This window comes from Ammospiza nelsoni, chromosome 5, assembly GCF_027579445.1.
Source record: "Ammospiza nelsoni isolate bAmmNel1 chromosome 5, bAmmNel1.pri, whole genome shotgun sequence".
Classification (NCBI taxonomy): Eukaryota; Metazoa; Chordata; class Aves; order Passeriformes; family Passerellidae; genus Ammospiza; species Ammospiza nelsoni.
The window spans coordinates 46,929,627-46,953,267 of record NC_080637.1 but is presented as its reverse complement, the minus strand read 5'-3'; the positions used below and the strand labels follow the sequence as shown (position 1 = coordinate 46,953,267).

General features: G+C 42.8%; 1 protein-coding gene across 1 annotated transcript in view; it reads right to left on the bottom strand.

The window, feature by feature from the left end:
- UTP20 (UTP20 small subunit processome component) overlaps positions 1 to 23,641 on the bottom strand; it is a 62,854-nt gene that overhangs the window by 7,706 nt on the left and 31,507 nt on the right. Inside the window, exons 28-53 of the mRNA XM_059471943.1 lie at positions 21,534 to 21,677; positions 19,537 to 19,616; positions 18,445 to 18,671; positions 17,395 to 17,539; positions 16,866 to 16,953; positions 15,679 to 15,822; positions 15,017 to 15,067; positions 14,769 to 14,921; positions 14,087 to 14,242; positions 13,570 to 13,710; positions 12,641 to 12,778; positions 11,302 to 11,441; positions 10,721 to 10,800; positions 9,689 to 9,978; positions 9,071 to 9,210; positions 8,460 to 8,616; positions 7,574 to 7,672; positions 6,813 to 6,980; positions 5,988 to 6,154; positions 4,959 to 5,100; positions 4,555 to 4,671; positions 3,672 to 3,842; positions 3,039 to 3,167; positions 2,448 to 2,558; positions 1,143 to 1,222; positions 332 to 401 (exon numbers count right to left, since the gene is read on the bottom strand). Of these exons, the coding sequence (XP_059327926.1) occupies positions 332 to 401; positions 1,143 to 1,222; positions 2,448 to 2,558; positions 3,039 to 3,167; positions 3,672 to 3,842; positions 4,555 to 4,671; positions 4,959 to 5,100; positions 5,988 to 6,154; positions 6,813 to 6,980; positions 7,574 to 7,672; positions 8,460 to 8,616; positions 9,071 to 9,210; positions 9,689 to 9,978; positions 10,721 to 10,800; positions 11,302 to 11,441; positions 12,641 to 12,778; positions 13,570 to 13,710; positions 14,087 to 14,242; positions 14,769 to 14,921; positions 15,017 to 15,067; positions 15,679 to 15,822; positions 16,866 to 16,953; positions 17,395 to 17,539; positions 18,445 to 18,671; positions 19,537 to 19,616; positions 21,534 to 21,677 (3,528 nt within the window). The remainder of the gene's footprint in view (positions 1 to 331; positions 402 to 1,142; positions 1,223 to 2,447; positions 2,559 to 3,038; positions 3,168 to 3,671; positions 3,843 to 4,554; positions 4,672 to 4,958; positions 5,101 to 5,987; positions 6,155 to 6,812; positions 6,981 to 7,573; positions 7,673 to 8,459; positions 8,617 to 9,070; positions 9,211 to 9,688; positions 9,979 to 10,720; positions 10,801 to 11,301; positions 11,442 to 12,640; positions 12,779 to 13,569; positions 13,711 to 14,086; positions 14,243 to 14,768; positions 14,922 to 15,016; positions 15,068 to 15,678; positions 15,823 to 16,865; positions 16,954 to 17,394; positions 17,540 to 18,444; positions 18,672 to 19,536; positions 19,617 to 21,533; positions 21,678 to 23,641) is intronic.

Genomic DNA, 23,641 nt, shown 5'->3' with positions numbered 1-23,641 from the left:
AAACTCTCACTTTCTATTCCTAGTCTGTTTCCTAATCTGGTTGTGTTTCTTCCTGCCATAAATCACGATTGAGTTTATCCAAACTCCAGCTGACACAGCTTTATTTTACTTGCAAACAGAGCACATTAGGCAAAGAAGTACTGCAGACTTTCCAGCATGTCATTCCTCTTTTGGAGCAAAGCCCAGTTCTTTGGAGATAAGTGAATGTTCTGCTCATGATAAGAGATAATAGGAACTAGCAAGTGCTTCCAAAATAAACTGCTTGGAAAGTGCTGTTACTGCAACCCACAGTAACTGCCTGATTCTTGGAACACCAGGGGGTGCTTGTTACCTGCGGGAATGTGTCGAGGAGGTACGCAATCATCTCCAGTGCAGATTCCCTCCCAGTTTCATACTCATACCTGGGAAGAAATAAAGGATTAACTGTTAGGAATGAGTTAATTCCCCTATGAAGTTGCCAACAATTTAACAACAACCAATTCCAGAAACACGCACTGATAGGGATCCTTCTACAACAGCTACCAGACCTGGCCTGATACCATGGACAAGAGCTCTGTCTGTCAGAGAATGAGCACAGGGACACAAACAGCCCAGGAAGTGCTGACTCCAGCCCACTTGAGTCAGCACAGCCACACTGTGCTGGGGAACCTGGTAACTGCTGTCACCTTGAGCAAGGGAGGGGCAAAGCTCGGCAGGAGGTTGGAGGCACAACACTGGCAGAATTGGTACAGTTGTTTTAACTGTGCCTGCAATTGCATTTGAGACACTGCCATGGGACAGCAGTCCCCTAAAAATGCACCTTCCCTTATTCCTCCTGGATGTTCCATTTCACCTGTGTCCTAGGGCGACTTTATGATGACTCACAACCAGTGGAGGTGGTAAACCACTGAGCACACAATAGAACTTTTGCTTACAAACAGATAAAGAACGATATTAGCAGTGAAACAGGGATAAGAAAAAAGCATTTGCTTCATCAAACAGCCAGACTTGGGAAATGGGAAGTGTTTTACAAGTAGGAAAATAAAGACTTCATCCATGCCTTCTGCTCATTACAAAGAGCTTTTTGGCATACTAGAATCATTTTTAAAAACAAAGTTCTGTTCTCACAGAACAGTGACTACAAGTCAGGAATATAAACTCACTCCAGCTGTGCAAGCATGAAATCCAAACTGGGTTTCAGTTTGTCACCAAGAGGGTAATCCAGAATGTATTTTAAGTAAATCTAGAAAGAAAAAACAATACAGAGAGGAGTTAAAATAAACACTCAGGTAAGCTTGTAAAAAGGTTATGAAGACAATTTAGTGATGGAGCAGCAAACTTATGAGAATCATCCCTTTCATCCTGTTCCTATTATACAAAGGGTCAACAACTGCTGCCAAGGTCTGTGTCTGGAACAGGATCAGTTTTTAAAATACTACAGGCATCTGTGAAGAGATCCTGCATCCTTCCAAATCCATCCTGTAACTATGAAAGCTACATTTCCTGATCCTGCTGCACCTATATCCCAATGCTTGAGACAAAGTAACCAGTCCTGTCTTTCAGTGGGTTTTACTTTGGAAAGAATGAGGAAGTAGAGGAAAGCAATTATGGATTTGTGGCAAATTTGCTTATCCTGGGGCTTAAAAAAGAGCAAAGCTTAGTTACACTGGCTTAAAAGCCTCCAGAGGAAGGATCATGTCATTGTTGCTAAGCAGCTCTCCTGTAGTTGGCACTGGTGACGTTGCACCTCAAGTACTGTGTTCATTTTTGGGCTTCTCACAGCAAAAAAGACATTGAGGTGCTGAGCAGTAATGAAGCTGGAGAAGGGTATGGAGCACAAGTCTTATGAAGAGTGGCTGAGGAAGCTGAGATTGTTTGGCCTGGAGAAGAGGAGTCTCAGGAGAGACCTCATCACTCCCTACACCTGCCTGAAAGGAGGCTGTAGCCAGGTGGGGATTGGTCTCTTCTCCCACATGACAAGTGACAGGACAAGAGGAAATGGCCTCATGTTTTGCCAGGGGAAGTATAGATTGAATATTAGGAAAAAATTCTGCACTGAAAAGGTGGTCAAGCACCAGAATTGGCTGCCCTGGGAAGTGGTGGATTATTTAAAACAGGCTGGAGGTATTTAAAAGAATTATAAATGTGCCACTCAGGGACATGGCTTAGTGGTGGATGGGGCAGTGCTGGGTTAAGGGTTAGACTCTATGACCTTAAACCTAAACAATTTTACAGTTCTATGAAGGCATGCCACAGTCTCACTATAGGCAAGGAGTCTGTGATTCTGCTATGCACCAGTCTCAAGAACTGAAGCCAGATAACAAGGAGAATAAAGATCAGTAAAGAAGGGGAAATAGAGTTCAGGGTTCAGCAGGGCCAAGGCACATGTCTGTGAGAGACAGGATGGCCACATTAAGCCCTATGGCCTGTTAGACAGCTGTAAATAAAGTGAGAAACTCTTCACCAACCTGCCTGCACTGGACTCGCACTGGCTCACTCTGACCCGTGATGGCCAGCTGGGCAACCTTCTGCAGCACATCATCAATTTCAGGGACAATCAGCTTCCTGGATAAAATAGCCTGAAAATGCGAAAGCACAGCTGGAGTCACATCATTCTGCTTATACAGTGTCTACAACCCAGACAACACTGGTCTCAGGTGGTACCTTAACACAGACTTTCTCACACACAGAAAGTGCAACTCAAAGGAAAAAAAAAAAACCAAAACAAAAGATGGCTTACACTTTACACATCCATATCTGTTTCTTTTGGGCAATACAGAATATCTGAGCTAATGACCAGAGATGTTGATTCTTTAGGAGAAACAGATCCAAATACATCCACATATGCACTGTGTACAAAACAACCTCCCAAACACTTTTAAACAGGGACTACAAGTCAAACAGTAAAATGTTGTTGACTTTTCCTGTCTTATAACAGAGAGCTTCAACAGCATCTGCAGCCTGTTCCTGATGTGAGAATGTAGAGTCTTTCACCAGGAAGCAGAATCACTGCTGTTCCAGTGGCTCACAGAATACCCACAGCTGCTGCACAGAAATACCTTGAGAAGGCCAAAGGCAGTGGCTTGGCGTGATGAATCATAAATGTCTTCTTCAGCAAAGCCAAGCAACACTTGGAGCTGCTTGCTTGTTATCTGACTCTTTACATTCTTCACAAGTATTGTTACACACTACAAAATCAAATTGCACATTGTCAGTACACATGCAATGCCATAAAATAAAGGTGCACACCAAAGTTGACTTGATTTATACAACTTCAGCCTGAAAAGACAAACTGCTGCTCTAGAACATAGTGGCCAACACTATTCTCATCACATTTTGCTTTCAGATGGCAATTGTGAGACAAAAGTAAACAAGTGAATTGTACCCTTCCCACGTCTCAATTCAGTTACCAGGATTTACTCAGGTGGAACAAGATACTACTAAAATGAAGAAAGAAGGCAAACATGTTTCTATAAAGACATTTCTTCAGATACAAGCTGTGCATTTTTAGGGAGCAACTATCTTTAGGTTTGTATTTGGGAAAGAATAAGCAAGGCCACACATTCCTCACTAGCTTGTGATCTCCAGACTACCTCTCCAAGGACAGCTGCAGGAGGGATCTGTAGCTGGAAGAGTCTCATTCTAGAAAGCTAATCCTAAAGCAGAAATGAGCAGAGCTGGGTCTGACTTACTTTGAAACAGCTCACAACCAGGTGGAAATTCTGGCCTTTGGCTATTCCTGTCTTGGCAAACTCTTTCAGCAAGAGGAAAAGCTGCTTGATCAGTGACTCCATATTTGTACTGACAGAAGGCAAAGGGAACTTTAAAATCCATACCAAGGACTGCAGAGCACCAGTTATCACCTGGAAGAAAGAGCCGAAGGACAGCACGTGGGTACAGAGACATTGAGAGAACACTTCTCACTGTTTTACAGACATGGTCAGGCTATCTACAACAGTGGTAAAAGGCAGTTAGCTAACAAACTCAACCTCTTTCAAACCATTCATGGGTAACACAAGGGTTTCTCAGTTCTGAAAGCACTATCTGTGACTTCAATATTCTATAACTTTGATTTTATCAGGTAAAGATATGAAGCAGAGCTGCCTTCAAGACATGGAAAGCCCCACTCCAAGTATCTGACAGGGTACGAGGTATGCCTTCCACTCTTGGGCTCTACGCTCACTCAAACCAAAAGCTGTCCCAAAAAGTGGCTGCCTACAGTGCTAGGAATGAAGACTTTGGAGTTGGATCAGAAGAAACCACAGTTGTGAGAACACTGCTCCCAGCACCCACAGGATCTCATGAACATCCTCATAGACACTCTCTAAGTTCCTCTTATGAATGTTCTCTAGAACTTGCCCCCTGCAACACAGAGCAGAGTATTCAGTCCTCCATCAGCCACAAGATTCCCTTGGGATTACATGTCCTCAAACAATTTAATCTGCACACCTATTAAAGCAGGTTTGAAAACCTGGTGGCTTTCTCTCCTCTTGCAAGTCAACTGCAAGATGACATTTGTGGGCAGGACTCTTAGTACAGCAGACAGAACACACAGACTTCAGCTCAGAATTGTACCTTGACATCCATAGATTTCAGGCAGTCTATAAGCAGCTGAACAAAAGGGTCTAGCATTTCCAAAGCATGTTCCTCAGAAGAATTTACTTTGGATCTCTTCAGGCTCATGTGCAGTAGCTGCAATAGGAAAATCAGGACATTCATCTCAAAGTCAGCCAGAACACAAAAGAGTCAAGTAAGGTCCCACAACTGTTTCAGGTTATAGTAGAACTTATGCCATATCTCACCCAAATACTTCAACAGGCACTTAAAAAAAATCTCTAAAAGCACCACTGGAGTTACAATATACAAAGTGAAGTTAAGGCTAACGGCTGTGCTATTAAAACAATATATCCAGAATACTTTCCTTTGCATACCCTTAACAAAATTTTGAATGTAAAGTTTTTTATCTGAGGAGATCTTACCCGAAGTCCTGAATCAACCAGGATATATGTGTTAGTCCTGCTGCTGACACGAGCTTTCTGCCCTCCTCTTGTGGGAGTGGGCTGGAGCAGCAGGCAGCTCTCTGGTTGCAGCCGAGGGTCTGGAGGAGGGGCAGCTTTTTTCCTGAAAAGTGTATGCATGGCAAATAAAATATTCAGATATGAACCCTCTCCACAACAATCCTGCTGTTGGGAGTAAAAGGAGCTGAACTGTGTTCAGCTGCTTCCCACATAGCAAGCAAAAGCAGGTCACAGATGGCCCACAATGAAATAAAATCAGTTTGAAAGCAGCCTGACAGACAGGACTCAGACTTGAGAACAATGCCACTATTCCAGAGATAACAAACACACAATCATGAGTATAACATCCTCACTTTTTTCTTAGTGGACAGATCAACTTTGGAAGTTCCTTCAAGCAAATACACATCCTGCCACTACTCACTGCTCTTCTTTACTGATCATTACATCAGTTACTGGTGGCTTACAAACACTGCTCCAAGAAGTCGGCAAACAGCAGACTTCTAGAGAAAGCCAGCCTACATAACACCAAATGCAGGACACCTAAACCTAGCTCTGAACAGTTACTCCACCAGATGGAGAGAAAATCTGATGGTTCTCCTCATCGTCTGCCCCAGCAGCAAAGCAATGAAGACCATGTTTTTCCTTGTTCCTTGGCCCCATGGAAATGTTTGCAGCCTGCTTCTAAACACTGTTCATTGTTCCTCCATCCTAACATCCTAATGCATGTTATCAACTCATCAGACAGTGAAAAAGCCTTGCTGAAGGTCAAGAGACCTTGCAAGAGAAGACTCCCACGAGTTCCACAAATGCTAACTCTCATTACTAAGCTTTCTTTTTGCCCTGTAACTGCACAAATGATTTAGTTACACTGAAAACAAAAGGGGAATGAAAGTAATTAAACTCTCATGCATTTGATCAGTTGGATTTGAGAACTGCCATTTCTGCAAGCAAACCAATACCAGACCATCTGAACAACACCCAGGAACTCACTTGGCCTTCTCAGTGAGCAGAGGCAAATTTTCACTGATGAGACCATGACTGAGGAGGAGGAGGGATTCTGCATTCATGTCTGAGTTGAAGATGAGCCCTGCCATGATGTGACGCAGTGCCTCATGCACCTTCCGGACTATCTTCAAGCTTGTGGTGCTCTCCAGAGTCTGCAAAGGTAAAACCATGAGAATTTAAGAGGACAGCCTGATGGCAATTATCTGTAATCAGAAATCATGGGAGCAACTAGATCAATTTCTCTCTCATCATGTTGTCACAGTCTCCAGCTCTTTAGGTGAATAGCATCCCATTGCCTCAGCTCTGCACCAACATCCCTGCCCATTGCTCCTGTCAGCCTCCAGCCAGTTCAGCTACAGCCACCAGGACACAAGAGCTAATGAGCAAATCAGGGTTCCATTCCTGTGTGAATTTGCACTCTGCTAAAAAATCTGCATCTTTGAAAAGGCAATTATTGCACACGGATAGACCCTGGATACATTTTGTTGACATTTCCTCCAAGCACAAGAGCTTAAACCACAAAACAGCCTTGCAGGATTTCTAAGCTCCAGAGGAAAGAAGAGTGGGCAGAGGGAGAGTGCATGGAGAACTCAAAGTGGGATGTATCCACTTGAGCAGCAGTTAAAAGCTTCCCAGAATGCCACTCCCTGCCCTGATATCAACAGTAAAGTCTCACTGCTTTCCTAAAGGAAATTGGGAAGCCAAAGCAAGATTCCACAGGTGACTTCAAAGTAGCCACCCAGAGACTCTAGAATCACCTTACAGAATTGAGAGTGGTCACAGTTTGTGAGACTGGCTGACTTTTCTTACCTCCTTCAGTGGCACAATAAGTTTTGTCACCTGGCCCCTTCCTATGAACTTCCCAAGAATTTCATAGGAATCGTAGCTCTTGTTTTTGCGTGCTTCCATGACCTTGGAGACAATACCCTTCACTTCTTTCTCTTCAGCTACATTCCCAAACAACTCTTGGTTGAAAATCTTTGGAAAACAGGCAAGAGAAATGAATGATTGAAGAAAAGCAGGTTTCTCCAGTAGCAACAGAACAACACTATTTTTCCCCACTCACAGAAAAAAACAATTCTCCACGTTTCCTACAAATCACACCTATCTTTCCTTTGTCAACACAGAACATCCTTGTTTAAGTACACCAGATGAGACTGTTCTCACACCCCTCTGTGGTGTTGTGACACAAGGACTGGGACTGCAGTCAGATCAATGCATCCCACTATACCCCATCTGTGTGGCCAGCTGAGTTCCTGGGCTCTGTGGACTGCACTGAGTACGTCTGCTGACTTGCTCAGCCATTTAGAGTACAGGAAAACACAGGTAGGTGTCAATCTTAAATCCATCCCCTCTCAAGATGCAGGGCTCAGGATACAGCCCCAGAGATACTTGCCTTCTCTTGATTCCCATCTACAACAGGGCCTACTGGTGCCTCCTTCCTTGGCAGTACACACACAACAGCCTAGTTTGCCATCAAATCAGAGACAACCTACACAAAACCTTCCCCTCCTAGATTATGTCACAAGCACTTCATGATGCTTTTTCTTTTAGCTTTGAACAGCTTTTACCTCAATCAGGATATCCAAGCAGGGGTCCAAATCACCAGCACTGAGCCTGGTAGTAAGGCCCTTCAGTAACAGGTTCACAGTGAAAGTCAGCACATGGAGCTACAGAAAAAGAGAACAGATCATTCCAAACCTCTGCATTGACCTCATTAATCATACTGCATGGGGACACTCCCATACCAGAGACATCACAAGACACATACTGCACTTGAGCTTTCATTACAGGAAAAAAAGACACTGGGAGGATGATAATCTATGTAGTAGCAAGAGAAAAAGGATCCCTATCCCACGCCATACTGGCAAGAGGGCTGGAATCTCCTCTCTCCCCAGGGCTTTTACTGATATACTTAGGTTGCTCTAATTGATTCTTTCACTGTTACAGCAGCTAGAAGCCCATGCTACTCCACTGTGGTAATTCACATGAAAAATTATTCTTAACCCAAACCATGGAAAGAGGAAAGATGAATTAATAGTCAGAGCCTTGGCTCTGGATCTAGGAAGCAATCCTTCAACTAGCATCACCACACACTGCCTGTGCAGTCTCTTTGGCAACTCCCCCCAGATACTGTTTAGCCCTCATGACCTTATGGAAAGATTTCCTCTAATCTTACTGGAATCAGAAATTCATCCTTCCCCTTCAGACCCCAACTCTTCACTAGGAAAATGGCTTAGACTCTCAGTTCTTTGAGGGTACAGACCCTTATTTGACTTGACTTTGCAAGGCAAAACAAAGACTGATGTAGGCATTAGCAACAATATTTACTTGTATTATGCCAAGCTATTCTACCAGTGCAAAACAATTCCAATAGCAACTTCCCTCTGGATTCTCCTCCCAATATATTAGAAAAAAAGCCTACAGAGAACAGAAGAGGAAGAATTTCAGCATTACCTGGTAGCCATGGATGAGTGCAGACCGCATCTCCTTTAGGATATACAGAAGGTAGTGCACTCCCAACACTTCCATGATTTTAATGAGGGTGTTGCGGGCAATGTCCCGTATTTCCTGAAATCTGTTTCTCAGGAATGTGCAGACTTTCAGTAGGATGCTGGAAACAAAGATAGACAGCTTTGTCCATCTCCAAGCAGAGCAGAACTAATTACCCTGCTAAGGAGGCTGCTTTTCAGGACTGTTTCACAACCACAGCTGTACTCGCAGCCAGACTCACAGAGAGGTTTTATAGGCATACACACACATACTGCCCTCCAGGACATTCTACTGATTATCTTTTCTTTTTGTACATTATTCTTTCCCCAGCACAACCAGCCCTGCCTCTGCACCTTGATTCACAGCTCTGCTCTTGGGTCAGGATTTACAGCAGTTAAATGCTGAGGTGCAGAGGTGCATGTCCCTAGGAACAGGAATTTCCAGAAGAAGGTCTGTTAGGATGTCCCTCATGACTTTAGTCGTGTATGTAACCACAGCTTGAGAAAGGTGCCTGCACTCCTTCCCTGCACAATGAACAGCCCCACTGGGATGTAAGGAGCCCCACTGGGATTTACCTTGGTAGGTTGGCTTCCATCACTTCCTGGGGAAGACACTGCATCATTCTGACCATTGCAAAAGCTAATGGAACACGAACTACCTCATCATCATTCACAACATTGGATTTCACAAGCTTGTGCTCCTCATCTCTTTTAACCTTTTTAAGAGAGCAAGACATAATGCACTTTTAATACACAGAAACGAACTCTGGTTTTTCTCAACAAACCCTATAAGACGCCAGTATGGCAGGCTGCTCTCCTCTGATGACTGCAGGAAAAACCCAGACAGCTAAAGGACAGGTGAGATAAATCCCTGTTTTCAATACAGAAACTAGGCTGGTGCAAGCAAGTGGCTGAGAACTCTTCAAGAGGTTGGACAAAGTGAATCATTTCACTTGTGTAGTTTGAGACAGTTCTCAGCAGGGAAGTTAGGACACCACATCCACACTGACCAGAAGGTCTGTCAGTAATCTCCACGACTCAGCAAAGGGCATGAAGCCTTTTTTGTGCTTTCAGATGGTCTCTCTCGTTGTGTCCAGTTTTTAAAAATATGTTGCTTTTTCACTGGCTCTGAAGTAGTATCCCAATCCTTAAAGTAGCAGCCTACAAAGGACCTTTCAAATGTCAGCTCCTCACCTTTGCAACAATACACCTGTGCAATTTAGGCAAGATGTTGACTGTAACTGTTTCTTGAATGTGTTGGATCAGACACTGAAGCTCCTCTTTATTTCGGGGTAAGAACGAAACGGGTTTGGGCACTTGTTCAGCATTTTCAGATGGCTCAGCTGCTTGCTCAGGTTCTACTGGCTTCTCAGAGAGATTCTTCCCATTCTTTTCTTCAACCTCCTCCTCTTCCCCTTCACTCTGCTCCACCTCCATGGCTTCTTCAGCCTCCACCACTGGCTCGAGGTCCACGGCAGCAGCTTCTATCAAGTAATTGCCAAAAGTACAGGTAAATACAGGAGAACACAAAACTTGAGCCCTTAATTGAGACTCCTGTGACAGCTTGGTTCTACATAAAGCTCCTACCTACCACCAGTGACAGCAAACCACCAATAAGCACCAGGCTTCTACTGGGTAAAGAAGCTTTGGCTTGCTGGTTTCTGATAAGCACCCTCAGGGCCAGGTTTAAAGCAAAGATTTCACTACTCTGTGTCTGAACCCCGTAGTCAGCTGAGCAAAGGTCAATGTGCCTGAACTGCAGAGAACTGCCATTCACTTAAAACTGAGGATTTCACAAGGCAAGAGCTACTGACAAGCACAGCTGTGAGACATCCTCCTCCATCACCCAAAGGTCCCAACATAGGTAACCACAATAGTGAAGAAGCTGAAGATACAACTTTGTCCCATGCAATGGCAAGGGAAGCAAGGTGAGGACATCTTGGCTGCAGATAACCATGAAAACCACACAGGTTCTGGGCTGTTTTGGCTTACAGAAGCCTGGGATGGAGTGGTAATGTGGACGTGATACCCTAAACCTCTCCTGACTTTGTCAACACACCGGAGGAAAATCTGCACTACTCCTGAGGAGACAAGTCAACGCTAGCTTCCAAGATGCCCATTTAAAAAAAAGGAAGTTGCTGATGTCAAGAGTAAACCACAAAACTTTGATTAGCTGCATTTGAGCAGTCTGAGGAGTGTTTTTACAAGCAGACACAAAAAGCTCACCTTGGTTGTCAATGGTCACAAGCTGCTTTTCAAGTGTTTTATGGTCAAAGTGAAAGGCTTCCAGCACTGTCTCTAACAAGCTGCAGAAGGAAAACATGAAGAAAGATCAGCCCTCTGCACAAAAACAAGAGGATGCATATACAACAGAAAAATCTTACAGGCACTTTTTGGAAAACATCAGATTTAGTGACATTGCACCATAAGGATGTTTATCCTGAAAAACCCCAGAAAATAAAAACTGGTTACTTCTCAGCTGCACACATATTCTGTTACCCAGCTCAATGTGAAACCTCACAGAGAGTGGAACTGGAGCAACAGAGGTGTCCCAGGAGCAGGGACAGCCTGACAGAACTGCTGCCATGCCTTCAGTGAGACATGGTATAACAAAGTAACAATTTGCTAAAACTTCATAGCGCCAGGCAGCAAGCCATGCCCACCTTCACTCGCCTAAGTCCACCTCAAAGCCAGCAATCTCTCACCTCAGAGAAGAGGCCAAAGTCCATGAGATGCTCCTAAAAACACTGAACTGTGCCTAAGCAGTCTTTGGAGAAACCCAGAGCAGTAGTGCTTGTGGTACCCACCTGACTCCCAGCTTCGTACCGATCTGTCCTGTTTGCAAGACGTGGATGAAGTGCTTTAAGTGGTACAAATAGGCTGACCACGAAAGGTGTCGGCAGACAGCTCCAACAACTTCAACTGAGGCTGTTACCATGTTTTCATGCTGCTCAAAAGAGAGAAATTCAGCTGCTGTTAGCATTCACAATGACCACGTGTCTGCAGCATTCTTCATCCAAAGCAACAAAAGAAAGAAGTAATGTCTAGTCTAGTGGGGATGTTGGGATTCAGTATTTTTACATCTCCTCCTGAGCATCAAGTAAGGAAAAAAAAATCACAGTCTATCAAGCAGATCTCCAGACCCACTTCCTCCAAATTATTCTGTACACTTTTAACTTTTCTCACATACTTAAACCTATGGGCTCACTTGTGCTAAGAAGTAAGAACAAGAACCAGTTAAGGCATCCAGCCACAAACACATGGCACATTGCTGGTCAACTATAAACCCATTTCAGATGTGAAATAAAATGTCTATTTCTTTATCAAATTTTCAATCCACACATTTTACTGCCCTCTGGTCAAAGAGCTACTCAGTCACTCTACTGAGGGGCACAGACTGCACTGCTGCAGGGGCTGGGTCCTGTGCCTGAGCTCTAATTGTTTCAGCTTCAGAAGAACATTTCTGACAGTAAGCAAATTAGACATTTACTTCACTTGATAGAAGCAGGTCTGCTGTTCTCCTGGTAGTGTGCAGGGAACTACAGAAGTGTGAAACCTGGCTTTTAAAAGCCACAGGTGGAAAGTCTGTCCACACTGATACTACAAGTAATTTCACTGAAAGTGAAAGTGACTAAAAAAATGTCAGCCTTCAAATTTTAATTACAAAGCTGCTATTGATTTCAGATGTCTCCAGCCAATTCCTGCAGTTTCTCTCTAAATCCAGAGAAAACTGTATTTATTCCCACCTCTGTTACTAGATGCAGACTATATTCCCACAGTCTACTGTCAAAGAATATCACAACTAAACAGGAAGACAAAAGTTTGGAGGCAGAGGGAAGAAAATAAGAAGCTGATTAAAAAAATAAAGACAAATAAAACCCCAAGTAAAAACTAAAACAAAACAAAAAACCTAACCCAAACAGTTAAGAGATGAACCTTTTAGCAGACACAGGACTGGGCCCAGACTGCTTCTGCACCTTCCAAATCCTCTTTCTGCCAGCAATACCAGCACAGCACTTTTATCTACAATGGAGACACCCACTTCACAAACATATCAGCTGTCTAAGGGGGTTAGGTTTTTAAGGGAAATGCTATATAAGAAATGCGAAAATATTCAAGTAGACGCATTCAATTGCAAGAGCCTACCTTAAGCATTTTTTCACTGAAAATTGCAGTTGTAGCATAAGGCATGATGTAGTTCTGCAGGGATTTAGAAGACAGCACAAGCTTTTCTTCAGTGAGCTGCTTTGCCAGTTTCCTCAGAGCTCGTGCTCTCCTGTGGATCTGAGACATGTCACATGGGAGAGAGTGAATGAGGCGGTGCTTGAGTCACAGCTAGCACAAGAGAGCACCTACATCCCGCAGTTCTGAAAATGTCCCAGTTTTAGGTAATGGCATAAACATATTACAGTAATTTCTAAGGCATGCCTTTTTCCTTAAATTTCTGGGCTTTCACTAGCCTTTTGCCTCAACAGATATTCCAAGTCAATGGCATTGTGGATTCACAATCATAAGACTGTCCTATCTTGAGGTGTTAGACAAGGGAGGCAACTGCAAACAGCAGCTGCTGCAATGAAATGCAAAGACCAGAGAAAATTAAAAACTTGCAACTTATATGCAAACTGCATATAAGAACAGGTATAGCAAAGACTCTCTCAGATTGCATCTCTGGAAGAAGAATTAATGTATTTTCACACTGCAAGAAAAACCAGGCTCTGTGTAACATTTGTGTTGCTAAGGTTTGTGAATGGGAAGGGGCTGCAGAGCCTCCAGAGAGCAGCAGGGAATAGGCCAGAAAAAACAGAGACCCATTCCATGCCTGTCAGAGCAATGTTCAGGATACTGCTGACTGTGGGCTACCATAAACCCAATACATTTATAGACAGAAACATAACTTTGATTCTCAATCACTCCTGATGATGTCTACGTCCCTCTTTTTTGTAACAGTATCTAATGACACAGGTTCAATTTCTCTGCAGACAACAAACAGATGCTTTGCAAAACATCCCCTCACAGTAAGATGCTTTTGCTTGGCAGGGGAAGAGAGGCACTAAGAAATGCCTGCTGTCTTTTACCTGCATGTGTTTCATGTTCTCAAAGAAGTCCATGTCAGGATCATGGCAGTTGGTCAGCTGGACCAAATCCTGGAATTCAGGATTTGTTGGGAATGTCTGAATGAGGCAGGAAAGCAGTGATGTGTAGTCCTGCTGGATGCTCTAAAAATAGCAAGCAGTGAATGGTAAGTATCCCTTGGAGAGGCTGCTACACACCCCTGAGAACAGCAGTGCTGTCATTTACAAGTGTTTCAGTCAAACGTCCTAATTCTTGGTAACAACAAATGCACCCATTATGGGCTGCATATAAATTAAAGCCTCCCTTCCAAAAAACGAGTTTCAACTAAGAAAAGCTGAACAACAGCAGAGAAACACAGGTAATTTCTATAATCTTTCAGAATTTTATAAGGTTTCATATTAAGGGTAAGTTTACAGTGGGTACCTGCACTTCTTATCCCAGTAGAGGACTTTGAGAACTCACCCAAAAAACATCTCATGAAGATAGCTGGAAATGTGTGATCAGATACCACTGCCTTACCTCAGTCTTACTCTTCAGACCCCTTCTCACAGACTCCAGGAGAGTGTGCTGGATTAGCTCCTTGTACTCATCTTCCGTGTGGCTGATCTCTGCCAGTCGGTGGATGAGACTGGTCAAGCAAAGGCTTGCGTTGTCACTGAGAGCCATGTCCCCGAGCTGAGAGGATGAAGAAATGGCACCACATGAGTCTCGCTCTGACACCTTTCTCTACCCAAAAGCTGGGACAGAACAGCACCACTGGATACAACACAGCAAGTCCTGTAGAGACTCAGAAACTATTGAGAGCTTTCCTATAGAAGTTCTAGTCCCAAATTAATGCCCAACCTACCCATCAGGAAAAAACCCTTTACATTTACCAGCAGACCCACACAACCCACAAGCAGAACATGCTGCAACAAACCAAAATCAGCCTTTCAAGCCTGTAATGTGCCTTTTATCCAGTACAAATGACCAAACAGTTCCATTGCTCACTGACAGAAAGTCGTGATGCACTGTGCTTGCCTTTTGGGACACACAGATGAAAAGGTAAACAGACAAAACTTCAAAAACATGTTTGCAAGAATACCTAAAGATACTTTCTGAATGTTATGTGGTGCCAAAACCAGCCAATGGAAGTAAGTTGAAAGTTAGATTCATCAGGGACACATGGTGCATATAGCAAGGGAAGGAACATTCAGCCAACCTGGATGGTGTAGAAGCAGTTGTGCATAACAGGGATGAGGAAGTCAGTATCCACTGTTTGCATTTCCTTGATGTGGGCTGTGATTGACTGAAATGCTGACAGACGCACATCAAAGTCGATATCATCCAGATGTCGCTGATCAAAGGCATTCAGCTAAGACAGAGCAACAAGTTGTTAATGAAAAATGACAGAAATGTGATCATACCATATTGGGAGAAAAAGGGAGCAGAGAGAAAAACTGTGCATACCTTAACAACATCAGTAATGTACTTCAACTTAGCATCCAAGTCAGATAAAGTCTAAAAAACATAAAAACCCAGTTAACTTTTATAGTTGTTAAAAATTTGGCTAACTCAAGACTTTACCACTTCAGTCAAAAAATAAATAAGCAGCAGCATTAGCCTTTCTCCTGTTAGAATCTCCATAAGAGCCTTTCTCATGTAAGTTGGAGGATATGTGTTTTAAGTCCTAAGTTTCCAAACATCTACACTGTATGTTTCCTGTGTTTTATTGCTAAGAATTTATATGTCACTTCAAAGTAATACAGAATATCCTACTATAAACTGTGAAAGAAGAATACAAATAAAAATTGTCTTCAGGATACTGAAATCCATTCTAATTTCATCAACATGCAGGATTTGTTGCAGTTTAAGTGCTTTGCTTGGCTTCTCTTACACTAAAGATCTTTGGCGAGGTTCACATCAACCAGGCTGTAAGCCAAAACTTTTACAAATCTTTGTGCAGCTCATTCATTTCTATCACATAGAATTCTGTTATTTTCACTTCACACAAGAAGTAGAGTAAAAAGGTTTTTAAATTTATGCACAAAGATAAATACTGCTATTACTTTGTTCTTGATCTCTTAGAGCAAATTAAAAAAAAAGCACAGAAAGATGTAGAAATGCAATACCTGAAATACCAAGCACAACTTATTTCGAGACAGTTTGTTCTGGATGACAGAAAAAAGCTTTGCCAGTGGTTTGAGAAAGCTTGTAGGGTTTGAGCAATGCCTCAGCAAGTTCTGCACCGTCTCCAGAATGTCAATTTGGGTACCCTGAAAGAGACACATAACTCTCAATAACTACTGAGAACTCACAAGATTATTTCATTTCCTTGGGACATATTTCAAGACACAAAGTGCACATTGCTGTACTTCATTCAGATCAGAGATACTGAACGAGAACAAAGAATTAGAAGGACACAATGCAATCATCAAATCTCTCAGAAGTACTTGCAGCCTCTCAATTAGAAACAATACAGTGTTAAGAGATGACTGTCAGCACGATAAAGACTTCTTTTATGTGTCTTTCCTCATGACTCAAAGGTCAGGAGAACTAATGGAGCTTTAAAAAGCAGTCTTTCTTGAATATGTGAGGTGAACATTAACAGCACCATATACTTCACAGAATGGGTCAGGCTGGGAAAGGACCACGGAGGTCAATTTGGTCCATTCTCCCTGCTCAAGCAGGGTCATTCCAGAGCACTTGGCACAGGATTGCATCCAGACAGTTCTTGAGTATCTCCAGTGAGGGGACCCGGCCACTGCACAGTAAAGCTCTTGTATGAGTTCCCTCAACAGCAATCACATGTGATGCCCTAATGATTCACTGATTTAAACCCCCAAAATAGTACTGTATATGGTTTGCCTTTGCCTTTCAACCAGCAGCAGACTAATGTAGCACTGCCCAGTACACCACACACACCACACACTCAACCACATAAATTCACATTGCTGTCCAGACCCTGTGGCTTTGGGGTGCATAAAATACACAGTGAAGAAGAGCAATTACTTCAAACAATGCAAGCAATTTGGTGGATTGGCTACAGTGTCAAAGAAGGTAAAGACTGCATTATAACTTCTGCAGACCTTCCCCATGACAAGGGGGAACAGAATCAGTCTGGGCACTGGCACCTCTGGGTGAGTAGCGCACATCAACACACAGTGGCACTGCATTCTGAACAGACTACAAACATGTGAAGACCTGATTGCAGGCTGATAATGAGAAATGGCATGTATATGACTTTTAAATAAACAAATATACTTGATTAAAATAAAATCATATGTTTAGTAGGGGCGAGGAAATAATTTTAACCTACCTGCTCCATGTTAGTCTGATAAAGGAAAGGGATGAGAAGGCTCACAAGCACTGAATTCTGGCTCTTTTCTTGTATGAATTTGCTGATCCTGCAGAATTGGACAAGGTAATTTACTCTTTTATATAATTTCAATCACCAGTACAGAGCAAAGAAGTCTGTCAGCACTAGTGTCATTTCACAAGGCTTTGTCAGCCTATCCAGGCTAACAGAGCATACCTACCAAATTCACAGTCCCAGCCTAAGCATTCAGTTCCACATGACTACAGACATTTCTGCACTTTTCTCTAACCTCAAGAGATACTAGGTTTGAGTACCAGCAACAAAATCAGCTAGAATCAACTTCTGAAAACTTATCACCTCAATAACCAGCAAACAGCAAGGTCAATGACAGATGCAGCAATTTACAACTGTTGCAAATTTTAAAAAGTTGAGACACAGTGTTTTTTAATTTGGAAACTATTACAATAAGCCTCTTTCTTCCTCCCTCCTTCCAGCTTTTTAACTGTTTCAGGCTCTAAAAATCACTTACTTGGAAAGTATACTCAGCTCTTTGCTGACTTGAGCTCTGTACTTCTTCGTTTTCACCTTCTCCATACTTAACATTGTTTTGCTGAAGTACTGAAGTATGGCAGGAACATGAGGCAGGACCAACTGGCAACCTAGGCTGAGGGGCTCTGTAAGAGATACAACAGTTAGCAACACCCAAGAAACTCTGCTGCAAGAAACAGAAGGGAGATCCAACCCTATACAAAGGGGAAATTAGGATAAGGGAGGTTTCATTAGTAAATAGGAGCTATAAACATGCAGGGCAGCTGGTGGCTGGGAAGAAGCACCAGCACTTGCTGAGACCAAGTCTAACATGTCTGAGATGAGCTCAAAGCAAGCACACACCACTCTCCTCATGGATTTCAGTAACAGCCCTCATATATGTAGGCTTATCAGAAGGCACCAAGGACATTCTTCTACAGTACCAACATCTAAAATGACTGGAGCATTTGTAGATGTGGTTTTCTTTATTCCACCACTGACCTCTTGTGTAAAATCAAAGCTGCCATAACAGGGGCACATACTCCTTTCCACTAGCTTTGAGTGTTGCAGGTGAAAGCAGCACACTGATGCTGTCTCCACAGCATCAAACACAGCACACTACTGTTCTGTCTATTAATTCTCAAAGATGCCAGGTCTTTCCAGTCAGGGAGCACAGACTAAACATTAAAGTGATCATGTGCATACAGGAATGGGGCCTTTATATAAAGCCTGGTGTTAGGCACAGAGCCAAGTCAGCAACGCAGTTCTTCAACTTGTATCAGTCAAAGCTTCACAGACAGAACAGGTCAACATTGATCTCTTCATAAGGAATCTCTCTGTGCTCAGGACTCTGACACTCAAACGTGGACTTCATCAGTCACGAAGCAAGCAGGACTTTACAGTTCTTGAGCACAAGACAAGTTTGTACATTGATGTTTCCATCTCTGCTGGGAGGTCCACTTCCCTAGTATTCTTAGAACAGCCTCACTATAATCTACCACCTCCATCTAAAGCACCCAACAGGTCTCTGAGAGCTCTCAGGCAGGCATACCTTCTGTCACGTCTCCAGTGGCCATGACAACACAGTCAGTCACGCTCAGACTGGAAACCTGCTCCGTGGGTTCAAAATCTGGGCTGTTGAGAAGGCTGTCAGCAATGTCCATCACAAGGCTGGATGTGGCCTCAGACAGATTCTTGGCTGACAGCACAGCAAAAACATTTGTCAGTATATCACTCTCTGGATGATCTGGCTGCTGCTTGGCCAGCAAAGGGAAATACCTGAAAGATTATAAAAAGGTTCACTGAAAATTAGGTTCAGAATTTTCAGCTTACAATTCTACTGTGCAAGAAGTCACAAAAAATAATGACCGTCTTCCATTTCAACCAAGAAAAAAGTGCACAAAAACCAGAACAGCATCATCAAAAATACAATGAATGGAGGTTGAGAGGTTATCAAGTCCCTTTTCTAATCTTTTCTCCACAGCCTGAGTCTCGTCTTAGTCTGCTCCTAACCTAGTGATGCAACATCACTTTTAACAGAAGTTTGTGCATAAGGTCTTCATGCCTACCAATGAGGTGTCTCAAGAGAAACACCTGGTACTTTAGCAAAGGAAAAACAGTGAGTCTGAGGAAGAGGCAAAAACCACTCAAGACAGTTGAGCTGGAACTTCTCACAATCAAAAAAAGCTCTTTTACAACTTTCAGTAACAGATTCTCAGTCACAGATTCTGTGCTGAACTTGCCCATACTCTTTCATAAAATAGAAAGTAATAGAGACTCTAAAAATACGAACGAAATTATATATTGTAAAACTGACTTCCCATCTCACAAGACTAAGAAGTCATTGGTCAAGACAAATATATCCCTCAGAAATCAGATCTCCTCCTCACCTGTGAGTTCAGTTTGGGCTGCATATGTGCTTAGTTATTAATACATGGAAAAAGTAGCCTATTAAAAAAGTGAGTTCTTGCATAAACTGGAAAGCTTCCCAGCTGCTTTGACTGCTATCAAAAGAATTAGAGTCTAATGGAAAAAGAAAATACAGGTTTGGACACAATTATTCACAGCCTGTTAGTGTGCTCTTTCTTCCTTGAGTTTTATGTATTCAGAAGTACTTAGGCTTCTTTGCCAGAAGAACACTTACCTGGGGTTCTTACTCCAGGTGTGAATGAGTTTGAGCAGAAAAGTTGGAGAATACTGACTCTCTGAAGCCAATCTGCAGACCTAAAGGAGAGAAAAATCAGATACCAATGCAACACAAGTAAGTAAAGCCACTTCAAAACGTCCTCTCTAGCAAAGACCTTACATTCTACAGTTTACCTTTTTTATAAAGCAATTTCAACCTTTTATAAGGTAATTTTCCAACTTCTTCAATATTTGTCAAATGACTCTTAGATCATTTCACTTCTGTTTATACAGTATTCCAGCTACCATTTTTGCCTTCTCTTGAAACTAGATTCCCACAACACCTCACATTTGCCACAGAGGCTTAGCAAACTCTCCCAGACATACCTAGAAAATCTGAAGCACAGCACCCAAAACTCACTCCTCCCACACTTCCTATGCCCTGACTGCAGCACCTGGTCTGTATCTCCACAGCCTCACTGGAGAGTCTGGAAATCTTATTGGGGTGGGATCTCCTCACAGGGTTCTGCATCCAAAACAACCCCACCTGTGTTTGGGTTGTGTTGCTGCTAACAAGTCTCTGCAGCAAAATCCTGGGCTATGAACAACAGAAAACTCCAACTGCAGGTTCAACAGGCTTAAACCAATTTGCCCTCTCCATCAGTTTTACACACCTCAGTTCTGTAGTTTTAAAAAAGGAAAGCACACAAGTCAAAACGATTCTTTTGCCAAAACCAAATTCTCATGAAGTTCACCAGAAAAGACTCCAGAGGGAGCTTCTGGATCGTATTACCATCCAAGCTTCAAAACCCTCGGTCTTCCTGACATATGTAAGGACAAGAGGCATTCTAACTATTTAGTAACAAAAGTACACCTTGTTCAGAGTTACTCAGAATTTGCAAACACTGTGCTCCATGAAAGCTTAAAGTGCTTTGCTGACTGCCTGGAACTGCAATAGCCTGAACTGCTCTGGAACTGCAATAAATGTTCATTGCTTTTCCCACGTAGCACCCCAGCTGAAAGAAGATTCCATGGACAAACCAGGAACATGCACTTCCCCATTGCCCAGCCCAGGGCAATACAGAGCTATATGCACTGCCTGGTACTTTTTATCTACTGTTTGTCCACATAACCATACTATACATCACATATTGTTACTGGTAGAGAAGAGAAACAGTGTAGGAGTAAACAAACACAATGTCTAGAGAAGCAGCTCTGTTGTTTCACAAACTAGACCAATGCTCTTTAACAGGCTTTTCTGCTGCAGGGAAGTTGGGCATTTGGATACCTTAGAAGCCTCTATGGAAGAGTATGCTTGCAGTCAGTCCCTCTTACTCAGTTAACCTTTTCATGGACACAGCTTGCTTTTAGAGCAGAGACAACCCAGCAGCTGGTACAGGCACTCCCTGACAACCCCAGAGCCACTGCACTGACAAAGACAATATAATTTAATTTTAAATTCTGTGTTTTCTCTTCATCGTACAGCAGTGCATTTTCCAAGCTCAGAGGCAATCTGAATTTCTCTGATAAAAGCCACATGCCTGTGCTTTGCCACTATATTCACATGGAAGTCTTGGCAGGCAGGCTCGAGATCACTTAGCCCACTGACAGACCCTCCTGAGTCCTTCCTGCAGCAGCATTTGCTTCTGCAGTCCCCTACCCAACAACTGTCACACAGAAAAGTAGCAAAGTACACCTAGAAATGACTCGTATTATTTAGCTTCCTTGAAGCATCTAGGGAAGAAGTCTGCTTCTGTGGTTAAAGAACAAAAAAATGGCATCCATTTTATTAATATTAATTAATTTGTACTTTAATCTGTGACTTGATTATTCTAGGACTAATCAGAGAAGAGCCAAGAAACTGGCCTTGCACAGACACTGGGATGCCACAATCTGTCCAAGGCCACATCCACTCTAGCGATGGACAGAGCTGACATGATGGACTGGAGTACAGCTGGAGTTTTCTGCATGGTACATGTTTCAAACAAGTTATTTGGAAAAACAAGAAATACTTACCTGAGGCCATACCACAGCATGGAAAACTGCATCAATCTCTTCCACACTAAAGCTGTAGGTCTCATAATCAGAAAAAAACTCTGCCACAAGCTTGAGACCAAGACGTCTCAAATTCTTCAGTGGATTAATCAACCTAGGTTGGACCTGTAATGAAAACCAACAAAAAACCCAGCCCAGTAAGACCTTGGCAGAACAGCTACCAACTATTTGCTCTGAAATTAAACCAGCAATTGACTGACCACATCCAGACACATTCTTTGCAGAAACCTCTGTTGTTTTCTCTTGTAACTTGTTCACAGTAGCAATGTACACCTCAGAGCTGACCTAATTGTTTCTAGAAGGGGCCTGCCTGTTCCTGCACCGAATCAGTTACACAGGACTCCTTCAGGTCATAAAAAGTCCATGCTTATAGGTTTAACCCTGTAGCATCTGCCCCTTTTGGATGCAATGCAGAAAGCTACACTGCAATTAACTAGATTTCCAACTCTGACACTTAAACAATTCTGTTTTACACTTGAAAGGACGGAAATCACCTCTTCAAAGTGAAGTTGTACTTTGTACACTGAGATCTTCTGGGAAGAAATCAACAGACGAAGAGAAGGGGGGAGGAACAGAGAAGGAAAGAATGTGAATTATGTCTTCCAGTGGAGTCAGGTGGGGGCTATAGCATTTGGTTACAGGAAGGTGCTTCCTGTACCCATTTAGTGGCTATGTTCCACAGCCTTTCTTTGGAAAAACATTTCAGTAAGGGAATTCACGCAGAGCTCCATTCTGACTCTCCTCCCTGAGAGAAGTCTTGACCTGAGTAACCTAAATTATTTCCATACTGTGCAATGCAGCTCACAGCATGAGCACAAGAAGTAGTTCCACAGTGCAGAGGTAATGAACTTCAGCCTCAGAAACAACAAAGCCACATGAGAGCAGATGAAAGCCACTGTCTGATATTGGAGCTCTTTTGGGTCCCCATATCATGATCCACCACAAGTGGATCCAAGAATATAAAATCACAAGTAAAAAAGACAAAGAGGAGATGGTGGAAGGAACTGACCAAGCTCTTGCAACAGGACCTCCCGAGCTATGCTGAAAGTGTATAATGGAGTTCAATCAGCTTCCAGGTGGCAAATGAACTGTTTGAAAGCCCAAAGAAAGCACAAACCAGGATACTATTGCTAAGGGCAACCTCCAAGTGAAGTCATTTTGGGTTTCACACTATCCAATCACCATGAGTTCTCTGAGATCAAGCCTTTGAGAGGACAAAGAAATTCAACAGTGAACACAATCACTAGGAAATGGTTGTGGATGCTGTGGGACAGACAGAGAGAAATGGTAAGCATTTCTCTCTCTCTGTCCCACAGCATCCACAAATGGTAAATTAATAACTTGTCTTAAAGTGGTCAAAGTTGATGTTTAATTCTCCAGGCAGTATCAGCCTGCAATAAATTACTCTCAAACTCCAAGAATGTCTTCTAATTATTAGTCAAGATAAACAGATTTCTCACACTCTTACTTGAGCTTTTAACAGCCCCTGGGCTAATGAACTGCTAAATTAAGTTCAGACAAACAACAGACTGTCAATCCTGATATTACACAACCATGACAGAATTACTGTAGCAACTCTGGCAAAATGTGGCTTTCCTAGCAGTTAGTGAAGGAGCTTTTAGAACTCCTGTCTCCTGTTCTCATTGAAAACATGCAGGCATATGCAATGCACTGCTGAAGTCAGACTGGGGGATGCTGACGTCCTCCAATTTGCTCATCTTCTTCATAAATTAAGACAGTTACCAGGTTCTGTGCAGCCTGCAGGCAACTATGAGATCTTGGATACTGTATGCCTATTGCAAGGATTTGCTTTGTTGGATAAATTTTTTTCAAAGCAAGTTCTAACCTCAAATGCTCACAGCTGGGTCTTGGCAAGAACATGCTCATGGTGACAAAACATTCATTCCCACTTGCTCAGGCCATCATCTCCTAACACCTTGCAACACCACAGTGATGATGATGACTGTGCAGTTTGCTTGCTTCCCACCTAATACATGAGCAGGCTCTGCACCAGCACCAAGAAGACAGAAAAGCCTGGCTCAGTGTTACATTTTCTGATCAGCTGCCAA